Raw genomic sequence first — 25,528 nt, forward strand, 5'->3', positions numbered from 1 at the left:
TAAGTATGGGGCTTTTCCTGTCTACCTGGCCAGTGCATCCGAGTTCAGATTGCTTTCCAGAGCGGTCACAATGGTGCACTGTGGGATACCGCCTGGAGACCAATACCATCGATTTGTGGCCACACTAACCCTAATCTGACATGGCAATACCGATTTCAGCGCTACTCCTCTTGTCGGGGAGGAGTACAGAAACCAGTTTAAGAGCCCTTTATATCGATATAAAGGGCCTCGTTGTGTGGATGGGTGCTTCTGCTCTTATGGAGTGAGGCCAGTTCTGATATGGACAAGTTAAAACCATGTGACTGCTTCACATTTCGGCCAAAGAAGATATGCCTTCGTATTTCTTGGGACTCTTGGGAAGCACTCGAAGCTGCATAATGCTTGTCATTGTGGGAGAGTTTTCTCTCTCCAAATTAGGATGGGCATGGGCTTAACCCCCAAAGTCTATTGAGCTGTTGTGCCTACTGCCATAGAAATAGCATGTCAGCTCAACCAGTTGGTAGGATATATTTCCTTTGTTCCCCATGTACTTATCCATACAAGCTTTCAGAATGGCATGTGAGGGAAGTAAAATGTTGGACAATGAAAATTTATATCTCAGTGTGAAATCAGTAGGCTGTAGATAGTCAGCCTATAGCTGCACTGCATTTAAAAAAAAATCCCACAGCTGATCTGTGCCAGCTGAGTTGGACGGGGGCTGTAAAATTGCAGGGGTAGACATTTGGACTTGTGGGCCTAGGCTCTGTGACCCTTCCTCCTTGTAGGGTCCTAGAGCCCAGGCTCGAGCCTGAATATTTACACCGCAGTTTTATAACCCCCCAGCCTGAGCCCCACAAGCCTGAGACAAGGTCTGCTGCTAGTTCGTGCTTTATTTTGTTTTCTTTCTACTCTTTTTGGAATAAAGATTTTAACTGTATTAAATTGCAAAATTTTTCAACTGGTGCTCTTAAATGGTCTTAGTAAAATTGTTGCTTCTAGATTTTAAGTCACTTGGGCAAAAGCTTTTTTTTGCAAGGAAGAGACCCATTTGTACCTTCAGCAATGGTATATACTTGCATCTGAACTGGTGGCTTAAGCAAACTGCATGTTGTCTTGCTCAAGGATTAAATCCTAATGTTCTTTCCCAGAAGAACATGAACACCTTGGCTCCTTGTGTTCTTGCTCCTTGGAGTCTCAGGCCTCTGAGAGTGTCTCTACCATCCTTCAATGGGATGTGTAGCACTGCATAGGGGCTGGAAAGGGAGCTTTTTTTAAGAAGCCCCTGTTCCTCTGAGGCATGCTATGACCCTGCTGAGAGGTCTGACTGGAGGGGCTGTGAGTGAGTTGAGAAGATGGTGCTCCCTAGTTCCAATCCATAATGGATAGACTGGCTTATATAGTGAGTCATTAAACACAGTTCATGTGATTGTGCTGGGAGCTATGTGGATGGGCATTATCTGTCTGTTTATGTCCATTATGCCATTTACAGGAGACTTTTTAAGAAATACTCTGCACACAATAGTACAAATAGTCAGCAACAAACTTACTGACTCAAGAGGGTAAGATATATGCACGGTTAATTGTTCTTCGAGTGATTGGACATTTTCATTCCACAGTGTGTGTGTGTGTGTGTGTGTGTGTGTGCGCGCGCGCCATGTGCAGTTCTTGGAGATTTTTCCCTCAGCTGCACTTGTCAGGGCAGTATGAGCCTTGCGCCACTGCATGCAGGTATAAAGGGCTGTGCTGTTCCTGATTCCTCTTCCCAGTTTTTCTACTGCCTGTGACTGTTGGAGCTCTGCTCTTTGTATCGGCAAGTCTTCCCTCTTGTAGCGTATATAGAACCTGTAGAGTGTTATGGTCTGGCGTAGTAGTCAGAGCAGGAATCTGGTCTTGTGGGTGGAGCAGGCATCCAGGTTTGGGAACAAAGCCCAGGGTCAGCACCACAGTCAGCTGCCAGTTACCAGAGCCAAGGATCAGGCCAGAGTCAGAACCAGGAATCAAAGCTGAGGGTCAGAGCTGAGGACAGACGCCAAATGCCAGAGCCAAGGGTCAAATCTGAGTCGGGGTCAGAAGTCGGAGTCCAGGATTGGAGCTAGGATTGGAGGTGAGGCAGGGATCAAGCACTGAGCAGGAGGATGGTGGGAACAGGCGTGAAGGCAGAGGTGAGGCAGAAGCTGAGCAGGAATCAGGAACAGGGTTCAGGAAGCAGGCATAAGCAAGGTGAATGCAGCCACAACAGGAAACCACCTTGTAACTCACCCAAATATCCTGTGCGGCTTCCTGGCTTAAACAGCATAGTTAGACTAATTAGTGGAGTCGGGCAATCCTCCAGTCAGAGCTCCTGTGGTGGTGCCTTGGCTGGGGCTATATTCCTAATAACTTCTCAGCCCAGTGGGTTTCAGTAGATGCTGGGTGAAGGCCAGGATGTGTCTGTTGTCTGGGGGATCCCAGGCCTTGGTTCAAGACCCCAGGACATCACATCAAGTTAGAGTTTAGTCTACCGTAGTGTGTTTGTACATATTTAGATATAGGAATAAATTTAGGATAATTTTGTAGAGTGGGGTCCCAGGGGTAACAGGCATGGTACCGGACTAAAGCCTTATACTCCTGGCTTCAAGGCTTGTTGCTCATGTAACAAAGCTATGCCAGAGAGTGACTCTGACTGCATCTCACTGTATCCAGGAGAGGCATATAATGAGTGGTAAATATCACATCTGTAAAGGGTTCAAGTCCAGACTGAAAAAGGACAGGGCGGCCAGACTCAAGTATCTGCTCATGGAGTCTGCACCTTGCCTGTCTTCAGAACATTCCCACTCAGAATGGATATTGGCATGTCTGAGTAGGTTTGGAGTGTTTCCACTGTTCTGACAGAATCCAGAGGCAGATTCTCATCACAGTACCTAAGGAGAGACAACTTAAGTCTCCCCAAGACACAGTACTGTGGCCTTGAAGATTAATGTGAAGGTACTGTGCAGAGACAAGAGCGCAGAGGTGCAGTCAAAAAGAGGCAGACACAGTCCAGAAACCAAGAAGGATTGCTGATTCCAGAACCCTGGAAGGGTCTGTTGACACAATGCCTGAATGACTGGCACACTTTTTGGTACCACGGACTCAGGAGCCCTTTCCAGTGCTGTCTACGCCCAAATTTTTTGAGGCAGCTAGAGTGTTGCTTACCCTGTTGGTGCCAGCTTCTTCTAGTTCAGGAATCTCGCCTGATACTGGGATTGGAATCGTATGCTTCTATGGTCCCTTCTCCAGCCCCAGAGCAGTGTTTGCTACCTGTGGCATCTAAATTTGCTGCTCCTCTATCTACGGAGAACCCAGGAGTGATCTTGGTATTACCTTATCTCAAAACTCGGAGCCAGACCTCCCATTGCCGACGGGGTCAGTTCCACCATGGTGTGAGGAAGTGGACTCCTCAGTAGACTCCAAGGTTGGAACATGTGTCTTGACCCAAGCATGCCCCAATGGGGTACCAGCCACAGCCTCTGCTGACCAACGGCCTGCATGTATCTGGGTCCTGCTTCCATGTCGGTGGCCATTTTGGATGCCTTGGGGCTTCCGTCTACATTTTAGAGCCTCTCCTCTTTTCCTGCCCTTCTACATTTGGCTAGGTGCTAGGAGCATCTGCAGCAAGGTCAGTCTTCCCTCTGATAGGACCAGTACCATGCAGGGGAACCGCATGCTTTGTACTCTCCTGTGGAGGATTTGGAGGTGGGGACTCTGCAAGACTCTCTAGGGTAGTTCTCCGTATTAATGAGGCTCTCCTGGAACCCATCAAGTTTTTAGGGCAAACCCCATCTTCCCTGCTCTCCACTCTTTTAGCAGTGGGAGGAAGATATGTCCCTTCACAGGGGTTTGAGCACTTCTGTAACAAACCTCCTCCAGGCTCACTGGTAGTCTTTGCTGCTGATGGAAAAGGAGAAAGGGACATCAGGCCTCTAGACTGAAAGAAAAAGAAGCAAAAAAAGCTTTTCCATAGAAAGCTTTATTCTACAGGAGGTTTATATCTTAGGAAGCAGCAGTGTCCACTGGGCTGATACAATTTCAGCCTGTGGGGTAATGTCCTGAAGTTCAAAGACAAACTCCCTAATGAGAGAACGTGGGAATTCACTGCTATGGTGGAGGAGAGCAAATTATTTACCAGAATAGCATCTCAAACAAGCACGGATGCGGCAGACTCTCCAGCATGAATTATGGCTTCCACCATCATTATGCAGCATTTATCTTGGCTGCAGGTGTCAGGTCTCCCCCTGTGGTGCAACAAACCATTCAAGACCTTCTAGTTGAAGAACCCTTGTTTTTTTCTGTTAAAACAGATGAGAGGCTTCCTAGTCTGAAAGATTCAAGGGTGACCCTTACGGGGATTTATACACTGGTGGCAAAAAGAGAACCATTCTGCCTACAGTCAGTTTCATTCTGTCCAGTGGTTTCAACCCTTCTCACCGCATGTCCGAAAAGAGAAGCAGAAGTTACAAGAGGCATCCTCCGCTCTCTTCTGCTGCTCCCAGTTCCTCCAGTCAAACTGGGTTCTCTGAACAGTCATTTTGATCTTCTGGTCTATAGCTGTCAACCAGAGTGCCATCTATCCTCGCCCCAGTTTTTGCCAGTTGCCTATCCCACTTCTTAACTGCATGGACCCACGTCACCACGGATCTGTTGGTTTTAAGCACAGTGGAACTGAGTTATCCCCTTCAATTTATTTCTCTCTCCCTTTCCTGTCCCTCTTCAGGGAGCGTTGTCACAAGAGTTTGCTACTTCAAGAGGCCTAGTCTTTCCTCCTTGTAGGGACCATAAAAGAAGTTCCCGTGCATTCAAAGAGAAGGGATTTTATTCCTGTTATTTCCTAATCCCAAAGGCAAAGGGGGAGGGAGGACTCAGGCCTATTTTATATCTAAGGCAGATAAACAATTTCCTAAAGAAAACAAAATTATGGGCAGTCACTGTAGTATCTGTTATCCCTTCCTTAGATCCCAGGGACTGGTATGCTGCTCTCAACTTAAAGGTCACTTATTTTTGAGTGGCTATTCATCAGAATCACAGAAAGGTTCTCAGATTCTTGGCCAATGGATCCCACTACCAGTTTGCAGTACTGCCTTTTGGCCTGTCAGCAGCTTCTCTCATATTTGCAAAATGTGTGGCTGGAGTAGCAGCATCCTTGTAAAGGTTGGAAGTCCATGTGTTCCCCCATCTGGACAACTGGCTAGTGAGAGGCCGGTCCAGGTCTCAAATGCTATCCAGCATACCAACTATTCACTTTCGATGAACTGGAGTTCCTGATCAATACAGAGAGATCTTTGAATAGGCATCAGCATAGAATAAACTCATTGATGCAGCTCTGGACTTGACAAAGGCCAAACAATGCAGGTCATTCCTCTAAATCTAACAGCATACCCTGTCACTATTGTTCAGAATTGGCTCACGCTTCTAGGACACATGGTGGCATGCACCTACATGGTCAGCATGCCAGGCTGCACCTCAGAACTCCCAGGGTTGGTTGTAATTACCGCCCCATCATCTCATGGACATAGTGATTCAAGTAACTGTTCTGGTGGTGTCCTCCCTGCACTGGTGAGTAGAACTGCAAATGTTTGCAAGGGAGTTCTTTTTCCCCTCCACAGGTCCAGTCAGATGCATGAGATCTAGGCTGGGGAGCTCACTTAAGTCTCCTTCAGACTCGAGACCTTTTGTCTCCTTAGAATCGAAGTCTCCATATTGTAGCTCTTAGGGCTAGCGTAGCCATTTTATATTACTCAGCAGTAACAAGAAACCTGCAGGCCCATATCCTGTAAGACATTAGCTTAAGCAAGGTACCATAAATATGGTAGTCCTATGACTCTTAGCATAGATAAAATGGCCCAACAGTTACCCAAATGTGGGGGTATTGGGAATAGCTTGCTCAATAAAGGGAGTTGAACATAATGGTACCAGGCAATTGCAGGAACACTGAGCTGATATTTTAGGATAGAATCGCTGGCAGATGTCTAACCACAAACTTGCTTGAGCAGTAGGTGATGTGTCTGATAATGAGTTAAATGACCATTAATATTTTAACCTATAGGATAAGTGCTCCCAGTATTATGAGGGTGAAGAAGTTAGATTTGGACACTGAAGGCTGGGCAGCAGAATGCATATTCATGATAGTGCCAGGCCCTATAATAGGCTAAGCCGCCATGTAGTTAGGGCTAGCTTTCAATCGTTGACCTGTCAGCTCTCCATTGTGATCTACCACCAGTCTTTGGGCATTGGGGAAACTGGACCATTGGACTCATTTGGTATGCCCAAGATTTGTCTCTTAGCACCAGGTCCCCAAGGAAGGATGTGAGTATATAAGGATATGAGCGTATGCAGGGAATGACACTAAAGATATCCCTAATGTTGTATTACTCTTTTCTGGTTACGATGTTTGGAGCTTTACTGATAGTTTTAATAAAAACAGCCAAGGCTTTGCTTTACCCTCAGCTTTGCTTTGCCGTACACCCCATGGTTCCCTACAAGACATTGAACTTGTCAATTTTAATTCTGTGGAGCCTGATTCTTGGATGAGAACCCTGTTATCCTCAGCTCATTCATTAATCAGTTGATAATCAGTACAATTATTATTAAGCATTAAAAGGATCAGACTACAATATAAATATCAGGGAGCTTTGGGCCATCCATTTAGCTTGTGGCATCCCTTTCACATATCAAGTGGCGGAATTTGTTGGGGCCATCTCTCAGTCAATTTAGAGACCTTGCCAGATTTAGGCGGGTGGTCTTACAATTTGTTAGTATTCACAGACAACGCAGCAGCAGTGTTTTTTATAAAATAAACAAAGGGGGAGCATTTGGCAAGGTGTTGACACGAGGTAATGCTCCTTTGGAATTTCTACATGACCAGTTCTATCAACCTGAGAGCTCCTTACCTTCTAGGAGTTCAAAACACTCTCGCAGACCACCCGCAGAGATTGTTTGCATGTCTCTGTGCCTTGATGTGTCCAGATCCATTTTTCAGTAGTGATATAACATTCCAAGTGGACCTGTTTGCAATAAGCACAAACAAAAAAATGTCATCTTTTTGTTCCCGAGCGGGTCACAGCCCAGGTTGACTGACAGATGCTTTCTTCCTACCCTGGTCCAAAGGCCTGCTGTATGCCTTCCTTCCAGTTCCACTCCAGCTCAGTCTTGTCCAAAGTCAAGCAAGATTCTGCTCACCTTATTGTAATAACCCTAGTGTGCAGAAAGCATTAGGGTTTGACTCTACTAGCAGTATCAGTCAGACCTCTACAGCCACCCTTGAGAGGGATGGATGTGATCTCACAGACTATAGCAGACTGCTTCATCACAACCTTCAGACCTTCTAGCTGACAGTATGGATGCTTCATGGCTGACAACTTTTGAAGGAGTTTGCTCTAAAGGGGTACAGGAAGTTCTGCTAAATAGTAGGAAGCCTTCAGCTAAGTCTATGTATCTTGTTAAATGGGAGAGATTCTCTGTTTGGTCAGTACAAAGAGACATGCCCCCAGCTCAGGCTCTGACTTGCTGTATTTTGGGCTATTATTGTTTCAGAAACAACAAATTTAGCTAATGTTCCATCTGAGTCCATCTGACAGTTTCTTATCTTTCGACTTTCCTGTGGATAATCAATCAGTTTTTTCAAACCCTGTGCCCATCGGATTTCTAAAGGGTTTGCTCAAATTATAACAGGTTCACAGCTTGGTTCCACGTTGGAGTTTAAATTTTAGTTCTAGCAAAGTTGATGGGTCTCCTGCCCTCCATTTCTCTCCCCTGCCCCCGTTTTGAGACGCTAGTGATTTGTTCTCTGTTGCACCTGTGTGAAGGTGGTTTTCTTGGTTATTGTAACCTTGCTCAGGAAAGTTGGGGAACTGTGAGCTGTATCAGAGTCTCCCTATACAGTTCTTTAGGGACAGGGGTTTCTTTCACTCACCCAAAATCCTGTCTAAAGTGGCTTCTGATTCACATATTAATCAAGTAATATATTTACTGACTCCTTTTCAGAAACCTCATGTTAGGGGAGCTTTGGCTCTTTACCTGGATTGGACTAGGCCTTTCAGGTTTTCATCTCAGCTCCTTACCGTGGTTTCAGACAGAGTAAAGGGCCACCCAGTACCTACCCAGAGGATCTCTTCCTGGATTTCCAGCTGTATTTGTTTATGCTACTGACTTGATTGATACTGCCCCTCCAAAGCAAATTGTCAGGTCGCAGCCAACTTCTGCTGCCTTTCTGGATCATCTGCCTGTACTGAATGGTTGTTAGAGAGCAACCTGGTCATTGGTCCATACGTTTGCCTCTCACCATGTCATTTCTCATCAATCTAGAGACACTGCCAGATTTGGGTGGGTGGTCCTACAATCTCCATTCAGGTAGACTCCTAGCCCACTTCCAGCTCACACTGCTTGTGAGTCACCTGCTATGGAATGGACATGTCCAGTCACTCAAAAGACAGTTATAGAAAATTTGGTAAACTATTGGTTTTGGACATGTGCAACACATGTCCATTCCACAATCCATCTTTCTTCCCTTCCGTATTGGAGCCTTTCCAGTGTGAAGGAACTGAAGGCGGCTGGGAGCAGTGTGTACCTGCATGCAGTGGCGTGAGGAGTCAGTTCCTCATGGTACGGCTGAGGGAAAAATCTCCAACTATGCACAAGGAGCGTGTGCACTTTTTGTGGAATGGACATGTACAACACCTCTCCAAGAACAGTTACAGAAAGATAGGTAACCGGTATTTAAAAAAAAAAGAAAAGATTAACACGCTTTAGGGAATTTTTAGAGTGACCTGGAAAATAGATTCTTTAGGAGCACTGGGTGATTACATCAGTGATAACTTTTCAGATCTGTTATTCACTTTGAATAGTTTGTAGTGTAAAATGGATATAATACAGCTCCACTGGCTGTAAGAGGCTTAGTCTCCTGTGTGGCGTTACTGTTTCTGTGTCCACATAACCTAGCCCTATATCACATTTAGCATAATTTGTGGTGTTAAATTGGACTGATTTATCTAGGAGAGTGAAATAATCTCTCATCCTTTCAAAAAGGTCAGTACTTTCAGACCAAGATTTAATTGTATCAGCCGTGCAGGGGGTTGCATTCTGTCTGCATTATTCTTGGCTTGTGGCTAAATTGGGAAGCAGAAGTAGTAGAAAATAATTGTTTCAATCTGTAAGCATTAATACTGCTGATTACAAAAAGCAACATGCTTGCCAGCCTATCATAACTTACTACATGTAATAGTAAGTAAGAAATCTGTGATAGCAAGAGATATTAACTGTGATAATGCCTCTGGTACAATATTCTGAGGCTTAAAACACCTGTTCTATAAAAATCTAAAAATTTAAGTAATCTCTTATGTGGAAAACTGTGTCATATGCTTTCAATGTATAGACAGGCAAATACCTATTGTACCTAAACACATGCATAATTCCCATTGATGTCAACAGCTGGGTAAGGGGGTGTGTCTGTGTGTGTGTGCGCACGTGCACGCGCACTACTCCTGAGGCCATTCTGGACCAAAACATTAAAAATTCTGCCCATATTTTAAAATTCTGCACATTTTATTTGTCACATAAGTGTGGCGGCTCCACCATGGCATTGGGGAGCATAGGCTAGTGGCTGCACAGAGGTGGAAGATCACTTTGAAGCTCTTCCACACACCCCCCCACCCCTGGACGCACTCAGTGGTGAGGCTGAACCCAACCCTGACACAGAAACACCCCATGGTCCTGCCCCTCCATGCCAGGTGCACCAGGTGTGCGCAGGCAGGCTCAACAAGGCAGGATTCAAGTGTGGAGGGGTTTACTGGGAAGGGGGAGGAGATCCAGGTGTGGGTTGAGATGGGTCTGTCGGGCAATCTGAGTGCGGGCAGCTCAGTGCAGGATCCGGGTATGTGGGGGGGGGGGAGATCTGGATGCACAGGGGCTTGTTGGGGGGTTCTGGGTGCAACAGTAATGGGACTCTGAATGTGGGGGGATCCAGGTGGTTGGAACTTGGGTGCTGGGGGGGGGATCCTGGGTGTGGTGGGGGATAGAGCTCAGCAGAGGGGATCTGGGTGTTGGAGGCTCAGTGGAGTGGGGATCCAGGTGCTGGTGGCTCGTGGGGGGGGAATGGGGCTCATTGGGAGGAGATTCTGGGGTGAGGGTGAAGCTTGACGGGAGGGTCTGGGTATGGGGGGCAGGTTCTGGAGGCATGGAGGCTGGGCAGATGGGGGAGCATCTCCCTGCACAGGGATCCCTTCCCCTGCAGCTAAGGAGTGATGGGCACAGGAAGCGGGGAGAATAGGTGGAGGGAGAAGTTTGCAGAGCTTCCTGCAGCTGGGGGAGAAATCTGGGGATGGGTCTGACCCAACCCCAGATGCTTTGCAGGGGAAGAGGATGTCCCATCCTCCCTAGTCTAGCCAGAACTAGCAGCTGAGCCCAACACAAAAGTAGGAGCCACCAGCCAGGTCTTCCCCAGTCCTGTCCCCTGCCCCACAGTGATTTACCTCTCTGCTGACTGCCCTAGGCACCCGAAACATACTGCCGGGGAGGGTCTCATGATTGCTCTTCTGGCTTCCTTTTCTGATGGGGAAGCAAAGTCACTTTTCTGTGGGGAAGCAAAGAAATCTGCTGGGGGCATAAATTCTGCCATGCACAGTAAGCAGAATTCCCCCAGGAGTTGTGTGCACACAGCTATGGTAAAACATACGACAACTTGAGATTTTTTTTAAATATTCAGATTTGTCTTATTTAGCAAACTGAATAGAAAAAATTGTGTCCTCACATGAACACAGCCATCAGCAGTGAGTAATATCCTAATTGCTCTGCGTAAATATTTATTAGTTACATTGTTCACAACCATCTCTGTTTAAAGTCTAGTAAGTTACATACTGTAATGTTCTACTATGTAAATATTGTGGGCTCATTTTTAAGGCGGGGCAAATTGCCTCATTCCATCAAATTAATGAGGCCATGATTTTTTTAAGCTCATAATTACTTAAACCCGCCCTCTACTTTTTCCTGCTGTTGTCAAAGTTAACATTATGCACCAAGGTGAATAGTGTGAGTACAGTTGCAAGCTTCAGTGCAAATGATTTGTCATCTTTTTCCCAGCTGTAATGTAAACTTTAGCTGCATGCTTAAGTTTCTCTTTGTCTGTGGGAAAAGAGATTTAAATCCATACAGCTTTTAAACTTTTTATCTGCGAAGGCATATTCATATCGTGCAGCTGGGTTGGTTTTTCATATTTCTAGATAATAACCATGCATTGATCTGTTGCTAATCTGATGTAACCTCTTTTGTATGTATTGATCGCAGCACTTTCCTCATGGGAGGCGAATTAAACACTGGCTTGGCTGAACAGTTCATCATTTAAGGCTGAACTTAAATTGCTGTAATTTTAGTTGAATGTTAAATGGACACCTACTCAGATATTAGATTATTTAAACAGCAGGCTGAAATGGACCATCACTCAGAATGGATTTTTGTTTCAGTTTTACTAGAGAAGACCTTAAATAAAACTGTCATTTAGGTATGGATGGCTGAACTATTTATTTTTCTGATGCATATTAATGTAACCATCCAAAAGTTTAGGTTATGTTTCTGAGCCTTGTCTGTGTGCTTGTTGCTGTGCAAACCTAATGGAAGGCATGGTTTCTTATCATTCTGCCTACAGAAGAGTAAGTATTTTGTCATGGTGTTTTTGCTCCCGCCTCAATAATGGCATTGTTTGAGTATTTTAAAATACTCAAACATGTTTTTAAGAGGACAGAGTGCTGCCAGCAATGGCTTTGAAAATGGACACCAGATAGAGTCCTACTGGCCATCAACAGTTCTTGTGAGTAAAAATTGTGTCATTTGCATTGTGGTAGCACCTAGGATCTCCCAGTCCTGGTCTAGGACCACTTTGTGCTAGGTGCAGACAAAAAGAACCAAAAAATGGTTTACAATCCAAGTAAGCTGTTGGTCTGAGAATCTTTCATTTTGCAATGCACTTTTTTCGTTACAGCTGTCCCACCAAACATTGCAGATCTGAAGAATTTAGAAGTGCTTAACTTTTTCAACAACCAGATTGAGGAGCTGCCTACGCAGATTAGCAGCCTTCAGAAGCTCAAACACCTGAACCTTGGGTGCGTAGCAGTAAAGCAAAAATAGCACAAAAAAAAAAAATGCAAAAATTGTTAGTGGTTAACAGTAATTGAATCTTGTACTTAAAACTTTCATGTTTTGTAAAGATCGATTTTTATGGCACTTGGGATAGCTCTGAAGTTATGGTTTCATTGTAGTTGAGAAGGTAATTTTTTTTTTATAGACAAAGGAAATGCAGTGGATCTAATTTACCTCTATTTCAGTAAGACATTTGATACGTTTCAACATGGGAATTTATTAGCAAAATTGGAAAAGATGGGGATCAATATGAAAATTGAAAGGTGCATAAGGAACTGGTTAAAGGGGAGACTACAGTGGGTCGTACTGAAAGGTGAATTGTCAGACTGGAGGGAGGTTATTAGTGGAGTTCCTCAGGGATCAGTTCTGGGATCAATCTTATTTAATCTTTTTATTATTGACCTTGGCACAAAAAGTGGGAATGCGCTAGTAAAGTTTGCAGATGACACAAAGCTGGGAGATATTTCCAATACAGAGAAGGACCGGGATATCATACAGAAAGATCTAGATGACCTTGTAAACTGGAGTAATAGTAATAGGATGAAATTTAATAGTGAAAAGTGTAAGGTCATGCATTTAGGGATTAATAACAAGAACTATTGTTATAAGCTAGGGAGGCAGCAGCTGAAAGTAACAGAGGAGGAGAAGGACCTCGGAGTATTGGTTGGTCACAGGATGATTGAGCCACCAATGTGATATAGCCGTGAAAAAAAGCTAATGCGGTCTTGGGATGCATCAGGCAAGGTATTTCCAGTAGAGAAAAGGAGGTGTTATACAAGGCACTGGTGAGACCTCATCTGGAATAGTGTGTGCAGTTCTGGTCTCCCATGTTTAACAGGGATGAATTCAAACTGGAACAGGTTCAGGTAAGGGCTACTAGGATGATCTGAGGAATGGAAAACCTGTCATATGAAAGGAGACTCAAAGAGCTTGGCTTGTTTAGCCTAACCAAAAGAAGGCTGAGGGGAGATATGATTGCTCTCTATACATATATCAGAGGAATAAAGACCAGGGAACGAGAGGAATTATTTAAGCTCCGTACCAATGTGGACACAAGAACAAAAGGATATAAACTGGCTGTCAGGAAGCTTAGACTTGAAATTAGGCAAAGGCTTCTAACCATCAGAAGAGCGAAGTTCTGGAACAGCCTTCCAAGGGGAGTAGTGGGGGCAAAAGACATATCTGGATTCAAGACTAAGCTTGATAAGTTTATGGAGCGGCTGGTATAATGGGGTAGCCTAATTTTGGCAATTAATTAGTCTTTGACTACTAGTGGTAAATATGTCTGGCTGGTGAGTCTTGTCCACATGCTCAGGGTTTAGCTGATCGCCATATTTGGGATTGGGAAAGAATTTTCCTCCAGGGCAGATTGGCAGAAGCCCTGGGGGGTTTCACCTTCCTCTGCAGTGTGGGGCACGGGTCACTTGCTGTAAGATTCTCTGCACCTTGAAGTTTTTAAACCATGATTTGAGGACTTTAATGGCTCAGACACAAGTTTGATACAGGAGTGGATGGGTGAGATTCTGTGGCCTGCATTGTGCAGGAGGTCAGACTAGATCATAATGGTCCCTTCTGACCTTATAGTCTCTGAACCAAAAATTAAGTGTCTTAGAAAAACACCAGTTGTGTATGTATTTAATTTGAAAGTTTGAGGAAGAGAGACTTGTGTGTGATCTCTCTTTCACATTACATTGATGTCTAGTTTGTTCCAGTAGTAGTCCATTATAATCCACTTATTAAATTCAGGTTTAAATCTGTTACATACTATTTCATGCATGTGCAAAATTGTTCCCTTAACTGCTAACCTTATTGAATATGAATTCTGTGGTCGCTATATGATGATGGAGTTTCTGCAAGAAATATGCTTATAAAACTAAACCTATAGTAGGGGGGGTGGACCTTTTTTACTGAAACCATGTTGTAGTTGTATTTGGTATATTTCCTAATTTGTAGGTACAATTTTATAGTATTTTACAGCTTTCTCCCAGTATGAATGAATGAATGTTTTTTTTAATATTATGAACTCAAACCTATAAACAACTTAAGTCAGAGGGAAAGGACGTGTACGCGCTGTTACTTAAACCCAAATAGACTTTAGGCTCCATATTCTCTAATGACTTAGATGACTCTAAGACATTAATAACTGAACTTCATTGTTGGCTGCAATGATATAAATATTTTATTGTTATTGGCTCCTCAGTAAAGACAGTATTGGTTCTTATTCTCTCTCTCTCTGGTTCTCTAGCATAGTGGAATAGGTTTGATTCTTGACAACCTCTGTTGGCTTGGATTTAACAATGAGACTGGATAATTAACATGTTTGCCTGGGAAAGTAACACTCCAACATTCTAAACACACACATTTTGACTAGGGATACACCTCAAGGTGTAATGCTGCATCATTAGTGGGGGAAATAGTTAAATGCTTTCTACCTATGATGAAACAAGTGACAAGTTGATTGTGCTTAGTTGTAACCAGAATACTACTTCCCTTCATTTCTTCTGTTAATACTGTTTTTAAGGTAGGAGTGAACGAGTGCTATGAATTGGCATTCTTGCTGAGAAGTATCATTAGTCTTGCAAATGGTAAACCGAAGGCTGCCTTCCATGTTAACTTTGTAGTGTAACATTCTACTTCTAGTATACGTCTTAAGGGAGCACCACTGCCATGGCATCTGGGTGCCTCACATATTTTAAATATTACAACATAACTATCATCCCCTTTAAAACTGGTAAATTCTCTCAAGTTTCATTTCCCATTAAAGCCCCTTGTAGCGATGTGAGGACTCACCAGCGCAGTGCCTCCTGCTGGCCATCCAGGAAATTAGTTTTTCCAGCATTGGAGTGCCCTCTGTCAGCCAGTATCCTGTGTTCCTTAGGCCCCCCGGGTCCCTCCCAGTGCCCCTTTACCTTGGGTGCTGCCCCGTGGCAATACCCCCACTCTCTGTGTCTCCCCACCCAGGGGAACCCCCAACCCTCTATCCCGACATTGCCTCAGTGGCTACTGCCAGTCACCATCTACCCCCGCTCACTGGGGCAGACTGCAGTCTATCAACCACTCATCAGCAAGGGGGGTTTCGACCTGCTGCCTTTGCCTATGCTGGGCTACACCTCTGCAACCCCAGTACCATTCCCGGCCTTTAGCAAGGCCTGCAGCCTGGTGGTTTTCCAGGCCGTAGCTCCCCGGTTCCTCTGGCCTGTCCCCAGCCCTACTCCAGTCTAGGTACCCTGTTGAGCTTCCAAGCAGCCAGGCCCATCTCTCTCCACAGCTAGAGAGAGACTGCTTGAGCTGCTGCCTCGCAGGCCTTTTATAGGGCCAGCTGTGGCCTCACTGGGGCATGGCCCCAGCTGTGGCTGCTTCCCCAGCCAGCCTAGCCTGTGTCAGGAGCGGGGCAAATGTGCTCCACCCTGGAAAGGTTTTGATCTCAGGAGTTGGATCAGGCCCTTAGTGGCTGCTGCTTAGAGATTTAAAAAAAACAAAACAAAACAAAACGCACACATCAAAAGAAGACCCTACCTTGGGAATATGGTTTATTCCTTTGTAGCTAAACCTGTTTGTAGCAGCCCACAGGGCAGCTGAACAATTCATATGCTACACCTCTCAAGCAAATACTCAGATCACTTTGAGTCAAGTACTCCAGCTTCCCAGGTCAACATTCATTCTTCTGAGACCTTCTGTATATTTTCCTACCTGCTTTTCTTCTCCGAGTGGTTTGTTAAATAAATAAACAAATAAAAAATCTTAACCCAATGCCACAACATCGTGGTGGTCCTTATGTTGCTATTTTCTCACTTTTTTTCTTAGGGATGGGTTTTTTGTGATCTTCAGAGCCTGGCCATGTCAGGTCAACTGTCACTCGTGGGCCACACGCACAGCCATAAATGTTCACTCACACATAGGAATAAAATTGGCACGTGAACTTTGTATACTTTGTAAATCAACAGCGAGCAGTGGGTATACAAATATTTGGCTGCACAGGGCTATATTCATTGCATGAAAAACGTCAGCCACTGGCCACTTTTCAATATCTATGTGAAACGGCAGTGGAGGCAGAGAATATACATAAGAATGGCCCTACAGGGACAGACCAAAGGTCCATCTAGCCCAGTATCCTGTCATCTGACAGTGGCCAGTGCCAGCTGCCCCAGAGGGAATGAACAGAACAGGTAATCATCAGGTGATCCATCCCCTGTTACGCATTTACCAGCTTCTGGCAACAGAGGCTAGCGACACCATTCCTGCCCATCCTGGCTAATAGCCATTGGTTGACCTATCCTTCATGAATTTATCTAGTTCTTTTTGAACCCTGTTATGATCTTGCCTTCACAACATCCTCTGGCAAGGAGTTCCACAGGTTAACTGTGCGTTGTGTGAAGAAATATTTCCTTATTTTGTTTTAAACCTGCTGCCTATTAATTTCATTTGATGACCCTAGTTTTTGTGTTACGAGAAGTAGTAAACAACACTTCCTTATCTACTTTCTTTACACTAGTCATGATTTCATAGACCTCAATCATATCTCCCCTTCCAAGCTGAAATGTCCAAGTCTTAATCTCTTCTCCTACAGAACCTGTTCCATTTCCTAATCATTTTTGTTGCCCTTTTCTGAACCTTTTCCAATTCCAATATATTTTTTTGAGATGGGCAACCACATCTGCACACAATATTCAAGATGTGAGCATACAGTATTCCTCTTACGCCCACATCTTGAAGTTTTGAGCAGGAAGAAACTATTTTTGGGGGAGGGGAGGGGACAAGAGGGGTAAGAATGAGCAACTGTTGGGCTAGAGTGGTAAGTTTACCCCTCCCCCCTACAATACAGCTTGGAGCAATAGAGCCCAGGCATGTACCTGGCATCGAGCCTGGTACCTGGATTTGTGCTGGATAAAAGAGTGTCTAAGAAGATAATCACCACCTAAGATCACCAGCTAGAAGCGTGTGTTCCAGTGTGCCTGGATGGGCCGCCTCATGCAGGACAGAGCACATCTGAAACCCACACTCTTGTGTTGCCAGGGTCTGGAAAGAAGCAGAGAGTAACAGTGCTTGTTCATGGGAGAGGCTGCCATCAGTGGTGCTAGTGAGGTGGAGAGGGCACAGCAGCAGGCAGTAGTGGTTGTGAAGGAGCTGTAATGCTCCATCAGAACTGGGCAGATGTTTTGATGGGCGAGCGATTAATATAAATTTTTAGATCAGGAACAGAAATAGCAGTGTTCGTGGTACTACAGAGGCTCCATTACCCAAATAAGCCAGGAGTATTAAACCTTTAGTACAGCAGCTACAGCGAAGGATACTCTTTCCGGCTCCTAACTAGTAGAATTACAGTAGCATAGATTCATAGACTCTAGGACTGGAAGGGACCTCGAGAGGTCATAGAGTCCAATCCTCTGCCCTCATGGCAGGACCAAATACTATCTAGACCATCCCTGATAGACATTTATCTAACCTACTCTTAAATATCTCCAGAGATGGAGATTCCACAACCTCCGTAGGCAATTTATTCCAGTGTTTAACTACCCTGACTGTTAGGAACTTTTTTCTAATGTCCAACCTAAATCTCCCTTGCTGCACTTTAAGCCCATTGCTTCTTGTTCTATCATTAGAGGCTAAGGTGAACAAGTTTTCTCCCTCCTCCTGATGACGCCTCTTTTAGATACCTGACTGCTACATGTCCGTCTGTCGTCTTTTCCAAACTAATAAACCGCAATTCTTTCGCTTCCCTCATAGGTCATTGGTGTCTGCAAGACCTGTTAATCATTCTTGTTGCTCTCTCACTGGACGCCTCTCCAATTTCTAACTTTCTTAATGCGGCCCAAGAGAGGGAACACAATACCTCCAGTTGAGGCTAACAAGCGCAGAGTAGAGTGATAGAATGACTTCTCGTGTCTTGTTTACAAAACACACGTTGTTAATACACCGCAGAATCACGTTTGCTTTTTTTGCAGCAGTATCACACTGTTGACTCATATTTAGCTTTGTGGTCCACTATTGACCCCAAATATTCTCACTGCATACTCTTCTAAGAACAGTCTTTTCCCATTCTGTATGAGTGAGAGCGTGATATGTTAACTTCCTAAGATGGAAGCACTTTGCATTTGGCTTTATTGAAATTCATCTGTTTACCTCAGACATTTCTCGCAATTTGTCCAGATATTTTGAATTTTGACGTCCTGTCCCCCAAAGCAGTTGCAATCCCTCTCCAGTTTGATATCGTCTGGCAAACTTAATAAGCGACTTTCTATGCCCAAACATCTAAGTCGTTGATGAAGATAATTGTATATCAGCTCGTCCCAGAACAGACCTCTGCAGCAACCCCCACTTGTTATACTCTTTTCTAGTAGGATGGGAGCCATTAATAACTACTCTCTGGTACGGTTATCCAGCCATAGCACCCACCTTATAGTAGCGCCATCTAAATTGGATTTGCCTATGTTATCAATAAGGATACTCGTGGCGAGACCGTATCAAATGCCTTACTAAAGTCTAGGTATACCACATCCACCGCTTCTCCCTTATCCACAAGACTCGTTATCCTATCAAAGAAAGCTATCAGATTGGTTTGACACGATTTGTTCTTTACAAATCCATGCTGGCTGTTCCCTGTCACCTTACCACCTTCCAAGTGTTTGCAGATGATTTCTTTAATTACTTGCTCCATTATCTTCCCTGGCACAGAAGTTAAACTAATTGGTCTGTAGTTTCCTGGGTTGTTTTTATTTCGCTTTTTATAGACGGGCACTATATTTGCGCTTTTCCAGTCTTCTGGAATCTCTCCCGTCTCCCATGACTTTCCAAAGGTAATAGCTAGAGGCTCAGATCCTCCTCTATTAACTCCTTGAGTATTCTAGGATGCATTTCATCAGGCCCTGGTGACTTGCAGGCATCTAACTTTTCTAAGTGATTTTAACTTGTCCATGACTTATACCATAAATATCCCTGATTGAATCTTAAGATGAATGGGAAACCCCGCTGCTTCCACTGCCCCCAGGACTGCTGCTCGAGCGCTCCCCAGAGCCAGCCGCATTGGCTACTGCTAAGGCAGTCCCCAGGGCCAGCCGCATTGGCTACTGCTTGACTGGTCCCCAGGGCCATCAGAGCAGTGGCCGTCCCCAGAGCCGGCTGCTTGGGCAGCCCTGGGAACAGCCACAGTGGCCACTGGAAAAGTCAGAGATCACAGGAAATCACAGAATCTGTGACTTCTGCAACCTCTGTGACAGATGCGGAGCCCTACATATAGTAAGTACATCACTGTCCCTGTTGCAAAGAACTTAGTTGAAGTAAACAAGACACAGGGTGGGAGAGAGGATATATTACTCTCATTTCATAGATGGGGAAGTGAGGCACAGTGAGATCAAGGCATTGATTCTGCAGAGAGTTCTACCGGAGCATAACTTTGAGCACTTGTGTAGTGCCAGCGGGTCAGTCTGTTCTTGTGTTTAAAATTAAGCGTGTAAATCTTTGTAGAATTGGGACATAAGTGATTTGCCTGTGGTCACATAGAAATTCTGGTGCTACAGCAGCACTATCTCACACATAACGTGAGTGAACTATAATACTGAAATAAAGAGAACTGTAAACTAGCTAGCCAGCTAATCGTGTACTGGATTAATTGCTGCCTGTGTCCTTGAATAGCGTTCCAAATGGGGCCTACTCTAAGTTCACAAACATGCTGTATCCTCCTCCCCCTCCCCCGCTTTATTCAAGGGAATAAAACAGAGCTCTGATCAGTTCGTACATGCATCAGAACACGTGTGAGTAACTTCAGCACAGAGCTACTTCTTTATCCATGTGCGCATTAATACAGCTGTGCAACTGGATGCCAACAGAAGAGAAAAGACTTTTCAAAGAGAGGGGGAAATACAAACGGCTCTGGTATGTTGACTGGTGTACCTGCTAGGTTGCATGCTATATGTTTTCAAGTACCAATTCCAACGCTGATACGCCTACTCTTGTTCTCTATGGCCCTTGATAATGAGCTGAAATAATCTCCAGAAAATAAGTGCTCAAACAATTGGTGGCAGCTTTTCAGCTATCTATAAAATGAGATGACAGTGCTTACCTACCTAACAGGAGTGCTCTAAGAAAAAAAATCATTGTTTGAAGAACTTGATTGCTGCTGATGTGAAAGGAGAGGGTCTTGAAGTAAGTCTAGCTGTGACTCCTTCCAGGGATCTTGACAGGGTTACTCAGTCTTAGTATAACATGTCATTGTATTGGGTGTCACTTATGTGGAGGGGAACTCATTTTGCATGCATTGCAAGGCAGCTTTTGATGGGTCTGCTGCTCATCAGAAGATTTCACCACATTCTTCAATGGAACATCTAAAACTTCAGTCCTAATTCTTAAAAACGTCTCCTAAAAATAACTTTAGCTTGAGCTACATTGTTTAATATAGTTTTTTGTATAGTTGAGTCATAGGCCTACAAATATGCCATTTTACGAAAACTCACTCCAACCCTGAGGATTTATTGAGTAGCCCAAATTTGATACCACATGGCATGATCCGATCTCCACTCTACTCCAAGTTGATTTGTTTCATTTAGATACGAGAGCAGCTTTATTCCCTTCTGTAATGAATACTCTCAAACCCTAACCTCCATTCTTGGAGTTTTCTCCTTGATCTGTTACATTAAAGTTTCACCTTTTTTTATTCCAGACTCTCCTGGCCTTGGTTCTTTTGGTTAGCTGTCCAGCACTAATATCTTTTTTGGTTTTTTAAAGCAGGGCAGTTAGCACTGTCTATTCTTAAGGTTGTGTAACACTTCCTATTATTAGACCCTGTTTTCAATTGTTTATCTTTGCCATAATTTAACTGACGTTTTCAGGGTGGGGGTTGGCCAAAACAGTCTAGCCACTTCTGAGAATGAGGTTAGGGAAAAATACATTTGTGCCAATGTTAAAATCTGGCAATCCTTTCTTTTGGAAAGCTCTAGTGACCCGATGCTGGAAGCTGAAATTAGGCAGGGAATAGCCTTTGTGTCAAGTGTGCTTTTGTCTTTTTCCTGTGAAAATCCACTCACATTTAGCCAAGTTAAAAATATTCTGAAAAATCTGACTTTTTACATGTTCCATGGTTACGTCATAGAGCTTAGCAGCTACAATCTCTTACGGTTCCATGCACATTGAGTATGCTGCAGCCCTACAGCTCCTGGATGTGACCAGACTGCAGACAAGCCATCTCTACACATCCTGCAGAACGGAGAGCCAGAAAGCCTGTCTCTCCTCTGCTCTCAGTGACACTCTGCTAATGCCCAGGCAGCATGGAGGAGGACGCAGACTGACTCAGAGGCAAGAGGGTACAAGAGTTGGACCAGGAAGAAAGAGAAGGAAATAGATTGAGATTGAGAGCGGGGAGGAAAATAATGCTGGTACTGTTAGATCAAGTGCCCGAGGTCTGTGAGGTAGATCTAAAGATTCTAACCCAGCTAATGACCCATGTGAATGTCAGTGTGATACCACATACTGGAATTTTTTTCAGTTTGCTTTTTGTATGTTCTATTTCCTACGTTAAAAGAACATTATTAAGGTTGCAAGGTCAAGCATTAAAAAATTAGGAAATGCGAGGTCTAAGGTTGTCTGTGCAACCTTAATTCATCACCCTCATGTGTATGCATTAGGATAGTCTTTAATTTTATGATCACATACTGTGTTTTTTTCCACAGGACCTCCCCTGATTTAGTGCACAGGGTGGATCTTCTTTGGGGATGAATTGGGGTTCTCTAGTGAAGGAGGTTGTTGTAGAAGTCATAAGGTGTATAGTGAAGGAGGTAGGGTGTTGCAGGAAGAGAAGGGATGATCTGATGATTAAGGAAGTTGAATACTTTTCTGAAAAACTCATTTTTGTCCCTTTCTCTGCCACAGAGTTCCAATATGATGCTTAGCAAATCACTTCATCAAACTTTTCTCAGCATCTGTTCCTCATTTTTGGGCGTCAAACTTTAAGACGTTGGGGTCAGATTACAGCTGTGAGTGCTCAGTATTTCAGACGATTAAACTCCATGGGAGCTGTGCTTTGAACATATTAAGTGCTATATAATTCTAAGTACTTTGAAACTTAGATTCTAGTTTTCTCAAATTTGGCATCCAAATTAACGGACACCTTTGATCTTATTCTCTCTGTGCCTCAGTTCCCTTTCTGTAGAATGGGGTAATATCCACTCATCTCCCAGTGGTGATATGAAAATAAATCATTAATGTTTGTGAAGCACTCAGGTATTATAATGAGCTTTGTAGAAAAGGAAATGAATAATTCTGTCTCCAGAGCAGTGTTGGAATAGCATGCAGTAAATAAGGCCTGGGGCCACACATTGACCAATGAGGAGAAAACAAAATATTGAATAGCTGATTATTAACTTGGCACTGTCTATTCTAGGCACTGAATGAGGAACGGATGGAAAAAATAGTATGTGATCATGTAGGGGGAAAAAAGGTAGTATGTAATTAACTATTCTTCTTCGAGTGATTGTTCATATCCGTTCCAAGGGGTGGGTGCCGCATGGATGCCATCCAGAAGATTTTCCCCTAGCGGCGCCGTAGGGTCGACCTGTATGTCCCCTGGATGGCACCTCCATGGTGCCCTATATAGGGGCCCACCGACCCTCCACCCCCTCAGTTCCTTCTTACCTTCAGTGACTGCTAGCTGGAACTTTGCTCGCTCTCTCAGCAAGCCTAGCAGTGTCTCTATTAAGTGTATATAGTTTAGTTTAGCGTTAGTATTAGTGGTAAGATAGTTGATTACGGCAGCCCCCCCACCCCCCGACAGCTATTATCACCCGGTCCTGGGGCATGCCCGGGTCCCCAGGGTTTAAACTCTGCACGGACTGCGGGAAGATTATTCCGAAGAAAGACCCACACTCTTCCTGCTTGAGGTGCCTGAGGGAGAGCCACCAAAGAGACCGGTGCAGTATGTGCAAGGGGTTTCATCCCAGGACAGAGAGCAGAGACTTAGAGTGCTCCTGATGGAGGCGGCCTTATGGCCACACTCGGACCCCGAGCCTGCCGACCGACTGCCCAGCACCTCATCCTCAGTGCGCAGCGCTCTAGCACCATTAGCAAGAGAGGAGGCCCGGTCTAAGAACTCTTAAGTCCCGGCACCAAAGAGAATCAGGACATAGAAAATCAGCCTCCATGTGGCACCGATCACCAACGCCAGTGCCCGCGAAAAAGAGGAGGCTGGTGAGGGGCTGATCAGCCCACCAGGACCTGAAAAGGCCGGTGGCATCCACAAGTGTGGTAGGACAAGCTGTGCCACAGCCACATCCTCCCAAGGTCCTGTTGACTGCTTCCCCTGTGGAGATGCAGTCGAGTCTGGACCGGTTTAGGTCACCGGATCTCAGCGAGGATGTGTGCCTCCCATCGACGTCGGAAGGCGTTCGAGGTGGCCTCAGACTTATTGAGCCTCCTGGTGCTGGCCTCCATGCGCCAGAGGGAAGAGCCGCCAGGGATTGCTCGACCCCCGATGCAGTCAAGGGGCAAGCCGGCCATAATGATGCCGCAGTCCTTGCCCTGCCCTGCTCCAGCGGTAACGGTCCAAAGAGAGCGTTCCCTGGCCTCGTGGCACTGCTCGCTGGCGACAGTGGGTACTGCCCCTCCTCGGCCTTCATATTAGGAAACCTTGGAGGCGGAATCCTACCGCTCCAGTAGATCAAGGAGCAGGAGGTCAACTTCACAGGCAAGCCAACGACCTTTCTCGGCGCTGTGGCAGCATCAATGGCAACCGCCCTCCCAGTGGCCGTTCTGGACTCCCTGGGCTTACCATCAGACCCTGGGACAGGTGCACGGTCCTCGACATCGGTGGCTCAGGTGCAAATGCCTCCACCACCGGCACCACCGTCTGACAGGAGTGTGCCATAACAGAATCTGGCACCGCCTAGTCAGACACCAGCACTGATGGGGCCATGTTTTCAACACCGCATGCACCCCCCAGCACTCCTCATCGTTCAGTGTCGACCCCAGTACTGGTCGCAGTGCCACATCCTACATCTGCAGTGGCCATGCAACCATTGTACCGTGTGCAGCAGGACCTTGCAGAGGCTGAGGGTAGTGAGGAATGTCCCCTGCAAGTGATCTCCTCTTCCTCGCTGGATGAGGCAGTTGCAGGAACTTCAGCGGCACCGGATCTAGAGGAGAACCAGGTGCTTTAGCAGCTATTTAAACATGCTGCAGAGAGCCTGGCAATCCAGGTGGAGGAGGTCAAGGTGGATGTAGACACGGAAGTGGACATCCTTGCTCCCTCGGGCCCATCTAGGATCGCCCTGCTGTTGATCAAAATGATAGCTGACACGTCCTGCACCCTGTGGCAGACACCAGCTTCCAAAAGGACAGAGGTGCTACTTTGTACTCTCCAAGGGCTATAAGCACCTTTACGCACCCCTCCCCCGACGCTCTGGTTCTGGATGTGGCCAACTAAAGGAAGCATCGGAGGTTTCAAGGCTCTACACCAAAGAACAGGGAAGCCAAGAAGCTGGACCTCTTTTGGTAGAAAGGTGTACTCAACAAGAGGTCTGCAACTATGCATCGCCAACCAACAGGCCAGTATGGCCATAATACGTGCTCAGCCTTGTCCAATTTCGCTGAACTCCTTCCCCAGGAGTCGCGAATGGAATTCTCCGCTCTGGTGGAGGAGGGGAATCTGCTTTCACGTGCATCCCTCCAAGCGGCCCTGGATGCAGCAGATGTAGCCTCCCGCACGCTAGTCACTGGGACTGGTGTTGCGGCAGGGGTCCTGCCTTCAGGTCTCGGGCCTTCCACATGAGGTCCAGCAGACCATCCAGGACCTTCCCTTTGAGGGGCCCACACCGTTTTCCAAGAAAATGGACAAAAGGCTCCACAGCCTAAAAGACTCAAGAGCTACGTTACACTCGCTAGGCCTGCACACTCCAACGCAAGCAATTCAGGCCGTAGCTGGCCCCGTGGTCATACCAACCCCAGATCCGCCCGGCACCCTTGCATAAGTAGAGCAGAAGTGACAGGAGGAGGTAACAGCCCTCAGGACAGTCATCTGGCCAGCTGTGGCCTCCATTAGGGCCTAGACCCCAGATTTTGAAGGTGCGGTCGAGGACGACCTACCAGTCAGGACTTTGGATCCTACCAATCCTACCTTTTTGTAACGTCTGTCCCCCTTCTATCGTACCTGGTCCTGAATCTCATCAGACAGTTGGGTGCTCCGCTCGGTAGAGGGGGGATATTCTATCCAATTTTTCTCCCTCCTACTCCACCAGCCCCCCTCGTAGTGGGCAACACCCGTCTCCAGTTCGCAGTCCTGCCTTTTGGCCTGTCAGCGGCCCTGAGGGTCTTCACAAAGTGCATGGCAGTCATAACAGCTGTGATGGGGCAAGGCCAGATGGCTACAGTAAAGTACTGAGAAACAGGTATGTTAGCCCCAGGCTAAACAAATCCCTAGTACCCTGGT

At 45.5% G+C, this 25,528-nt stretch overlaps 1 protein-coding gene across 2 annotated transcripts in view; it reads left to right on the forward strand.

The window, feature by feature from the left end:
* RSU1 (Ras suppressor protein 1) overlaps positions 1–25,528 on the forward strand; it is a 194,171-nt gene that overhangs the window by 46,475 nt on the left and 122,168 nt on the right. For both annotated transcript variants that reach the window (XM_075062317.1, XM_075062316.1), the window contains one exon: positions 11,963–12,083. In XM_075062317.1, coding sequence (XP_074918418.1) covers positions 11,963–12,083 — 121 coding nt within the window. The remainder of the gene's footprint in view (positions 1–11,962; positions 12,084–25,528) is intronic.

The sequence above is a fragment of the Chelonoidis abingdonii genome, chromosome 2 (genome assembly GCF_003597395.2).
Source record: "Chelonoidis abingdonii isolate Lonesome George chromosome 2, CheloAbing_2.0, whole genome shotgun sequence".
Taxonomy (NCBI): Eukaryota; Metazoa; Chordata; order Testudines; family Testudinidae; genus Chelonoidis; species Chelonoidis abingdonii.